Source organism: Episyrphus balteatus, chromosome 2 (genome assembly GCF_945859705.1).
Source record: "Episyrphus balteatus chromosome 2, idEpiBalt1.1, whole genome shotgun sequence".
In the NCBI taxonomy this organism is placed as follows: domain Eukaryota; kingdom Metazoa; phylum Arthropoda; class Insecta; order Diptera; family Syrphidae; genus Episyrphus; species Episyrphus balteatus.
In genome coordinates, this window is record NC_079135.1 from 20,174,157 (window position 1) to 20,179,041 (window position 4,885).

General features: G+C 30.0%; 1 protein-coding gene across 1 annotated transcript; it reads right to left on the minus strand.

Moving 5' to 3' along the window:
• Positions 1-331: 331 nt before the first annotated feature.
• Positions 332-1,066, minus strand: LOC129908271 (trypsin-1). Its single transcript, XM_055984657.1, has one exon. The coding sequence runs from the start codon at positions 1,064-1,066 to the stop codon at positions 332-334; it is 735 nt and encodes a 244-aa protein (XP_055840632.1).
• Between the last annotated feature and the right edge of the window lie 3,819 nt (positions 1,067-4,885).

A 4,885-nucleotide genomic window follows, 5' to 3' on the forward strand; every position in this document is an offset into this window, starting at 1 on the left:
AACATAATAGTTGAACAAATAACACAATATTTTCCAAGAAATCATTGAATAATGTTCAAGAGCATAAACCATTAACCATAAACGTCAAATCATAAATAATTGTATTTTTCAAACCTTCTGTTTAAACATCTTTACAGATATTTACCTTAAACACATTGTCAGCCTTATAACAATAATCAACTTGTTTAATCTCTTTTTTCGAAAAAGTTTTCGAGTACACTCAAACTATGTTTAGTGGAAAAAAAATTGTATAAAACTGTCAGAATACTTTTGTATTGCCTTGCATTCAATTAAAATTTTATTTTTTCATTATTTTCATAAATTGTTAAGTTCAAACATTTGAAACCTGCTTAATCCATGGACGTAAACCTCCAACAAAAGTGTACATTGCTGGCTTGCCAGGCGACCCACAACCAAAACCCCACGAAACCACTCCAAATAGTTTATTGTCGACCGTTAAAGGACCTCCAGAATCACCTTGACACGAACTCACTTGTCCACTTGGATGTCCAGCACAAATCATTCGATCAGTAATGCCAGGAATATTTTTAGGATTACAATAATCACGACTCCAAATTTGAACTTGAGCATACTTTAACATATTTGGCAATTCCAAGTTTCCATTGATAGCTCCAAAACCGCTAATTGTTCCCAAAGTATCTGCCGGATGATTGGCATCAACATCAGCCATTTCAATAGCTTTTATATTTTCACCAAATGTCACAGGAGTGTTTAACATAACAAGAGATATGTCAAAATCTTGAGATTGTGGATTGTATTGTGGATGAATTATGAATTTGGAAACTTGTACTCGAGTTGCAGCTGTTTTCAAGTCATTTGTTCCAACAACAACAACCATTTGATTTGGTGACTGATTGATTGTACAATGAGCAGCAGTAACGATATAAGTTTCAGAAATCAGTGATCCTCCACAATGATGACGACCATTCAGTTGTAAGGATACTTGATGGGGAAACTGGCCAGGATTGGCATATTTGCCACCAATTATTCGATTGTTGTCGGAGGCGCTAACAATAGCAAAAATAGTTACTATTAACCACAACATGTTTTAGAAATTCAAGAATACTGCAGACAATTTGACAATAGTTGTGGTTTTATAGTCCAAAAAAAATCACAGCAAATTGTCATTTCAGAATCTTTATCAGTTAAAAAAAAAAAAAAACAATAAAATTCTTATCATTTGGTCGTGTGAAATTTTTTGGAATTAGAAAAACATGATTTGAATACTAATGAATTTTGGTTGTGGGAATAAAGAAGACATAGAATGGTTCTTAGAATTATTTTAAAAATGCTATAGTGCTAGTTCAAGAAAATGCTAATTCCAAATAGGGTAATTCATTATAAACAAATTTTTAACGGTGATAAAAAGAACAGATATTCTTCTTTCAAAAACTGTTTAAGTTTTCACGATATCTCTTTTATTGCTCAAGATATCTTAAGTTTCAGTTAATAAGCCAAAGAGAAACTGAATTAAATCTGAAGTTTAAGAAACATGTCATAAAATGTTTGCCACAAGAACTTAAATATACTTTTCTAGAGGTTTTTGGGTTGCTAAATTCGAATCCGTAATCAGAAAAATTCTATTAGCCTCCATTCTTAAAATATAAAAGTTATAAAAAACCTTTTTTTTTTGCAGCAATATTTCAAGAACGAAGACTAATAGAATTTTTCTGATTGTGGATTCGAATTCAGCAAAAAAAGTTTAATTTGGTTGGCCAGTGCTGTTTCTAAGGTAAAGACCGCTACTTAAATGTTAAATATCTCGGGCAGTAAAAAAGATATAGGAAAGATTTAAAAAACTTTTGGAAGAATAAAACTAGTTGCTATAGACACCGTTACAAATGTATTCATAATGAATTACCCCACTTAAAAACATAACCTCGAAAACTGCCAAAATTACGTTTTTTTGGCATTTTCTAACGGTAATATTTCAAAAAACGGAGGCCAATAAAAATTTCCTGACTTCAGATTCGAGTTCAGCACATCAATACCTATAGAAAAGTATATTTTGGTTCTTGTGGCAAAAACCTTGTTGACCAGTGTTATTTTAATAATTCATTTTATTTCTTGTTGCAATGACAAATTCAATGTTTATATTTAAGTTCTTAGACGTTATACAGAATTATTGGCATTTTGGGACCAATTACCAGATTTTACTGTCTATTGGAAAAAAAAAACACCCTTTCACCCAATTTTTTTGTATGAAAAGTTTTTATTCTTAGTTTCTATACCAAATGCAACGTTTTTACTGAATTTCAGTAATGTGGCCCATCAATTTGTGCTTCACTAAAAAAAAAACACCCTTTTAACCATGATATTCTTATTCTTTAGATTCTTGTTTCTTACCTATCTTTAAAGTAACATTTGCTGAATTTCAATGGGGTACCACAACTTTAACTTAGTTTTTCCAATGAACCCTCAATTTCTCTACACCTAAAATAACCTACCCTTTCATATAAAAAAAAAAAGTTATAGACTCATTAAATTCGTGATTTCCATGGCAAAGACAATATTTTTAATAAATTTCTTAAGGGTACCTTTTATACCATTGATTTTATCGGACTTATCCTTATTTTCAAAAAAAAAAAAAAACACCCTTTCGCCTTAAATTTTTTATAGACTGCTTAGATTCTTGGTTTTTGTTACAAATGAAAACTATTCTAAAAAAAATTGCATTTTTAGTTTTTTTCGCAAAAAATTCAGAGAGTGGAAATATAAAAATATAAAAAAAAAAAAAAATCAGTAAAAACATAAAACCAACAAAAAGTAAAGCCCTTTAAGTAAATAAAATTGATTTTCTTTCCTGAAATCATTCTATCGCACTATGTCCCCCAAATTATAAGGCTTACTTTCACCTACACTCTCTTCAATTTCCATCCATAAAAATTTATAACAAACAAAATTAATTACCCGTACCTAATTATTTTTTTTTTTTTTTTTTTTGTTATAATAAACCCGAAATGCCTCTTCATAGTTGCTGTTGTTGGTTTTTTTTTTTTGTTTGATGTTGATAAAGGCACAATGCCCAATAATTGGCACATTCTTATACCTTACAAGACAAAAACAAAACACTGAAAGGTAGGTAATTTTCATTTGGCACAAAATTAAATACAGGGTTGCCATCAATAGTTTTTAAATTTATTTAACATATTTTCATAATCGTGGCATTTTTATCAATCTGCACAGAATGATGATAAAGAATACACAATTGTTTGTCAAGAACTGTAGTTGTTTTTTGAATTTCTAAGAGTTTTTCAATTGGTCCAATACACGCTAGGAATTGTGTAAGCTCTGTAAACTCTGGTTCATGTAAATTCACCTTGAAAAAGTTGAGTTCGTTAAAAAAAAATTGGAGCGTAACTTCACCTAAACCATAAATTTAAAACAAAACAAAACAAAAATCTCTTTACATCAAAAAAGTCCACTTGGCAACCCTTTTAGCATGGCGTAAATAATTTTTTCGGATAATTAAATTGATAAAGACTCATAAAAGCTGGCTGATGCAATAGGAGGATTCAAGACAATAATAATTATTATTATTATAACGTATTATTATATTGCTTTCGTCCTGAAGGCCTGAAAACGTTGTGATGCTTGAAGCCTTATAATAAAGCGCTAGCTACCTACATAGAAACATTAAAGCAATAAACATAGGATTTAACGATAATGGATTTATGTTATTGTCTTGGTTTTTCGGAGGGGGTGAATTCAAGAGATGGTGTCTTTATAATCCAAGTTATATACGAGTATAACATATATCATAATATTAGAAAAGGTAATAACCTGTTGATGAGAGTAATTTCATATGATCCCATTTCTATATAAAGTGCTCATAGGTTTAATGGTTTTCCCAGCCTAGGTTAAACCACATACACAAAAGGAAAGAGGCAAAATGCAAAATGTTATAGCTCTCTCAAAACCCATTGGCTGGAATTAATTATTATTCACAGGTGATTACATCGACCTGCTGGCTCATTTAGGGATAATTCATGATTAGCCAATTTAAGTTGATTGATGTAGAAGGATATTATTCAGTGGACAGAAGATGGAAAATTGGCCAGTGCTACGGTTTAATGATGATAACATACCTAATTGCATTGTTTTTTTTTTCTTGTTGGTTTTGATTTTTTTAACTTTGACTTTGTTGGTTTTCTTTGTGTCTCAAGAAATTTGTGAACATTGTAATGGAAGGTATGAAGATAATAAGCAAAATAAAATTGGTCCTCCTTCCTACCAAAAAAAAAGGGAGCTTGTGGATGTCTTAAGCTTTCATTATTTAGATTATTTTTTTTTGCCCATTACAATGGAAGAAAACAGTTCTTGTCCGTGCACTTTTGTTAAAATGATAAGGCAGCATACAAATTCTTTCACTCTATCTTGCTAAATTTCGTCCGTTAGAAGATTTCTCTTAAGTTCCAAATGTAGGCAAAGAATCCAAAATCCCAAAATCCGAAAAACCCAAAATCTAGAAAGTCCAAAATCCCGAAAATAAAGTCGTTTCATTTACATATAATTTTTCAGGATTTCGGGATCCCAGTCAGAATTTCTCGATTCTGGGGTTTTGGGGATTTAAGGCTTTTAGGATTTCGTTTTTTTTTACACCATTAAAAAGTTTAATATTTCTTCTAAAGAATAAAGCCATATTTAAATTTTTACAATGCGTAAAAGGTTAAAAAACAATCATTTTTTATGAAAAAAAAAACAATTTTTTTGTATCTTCTTACATTATTAAATCCATTTTTTTATATGACAATCTGTAATAAATTGTATATCATCTGAAAGCTTATTATTTTACCTTTTATATGACACTAAAATCATATTTTTACAATGTCTACAAAAAAGTTAGAATTTTTTAAAGCAAAAC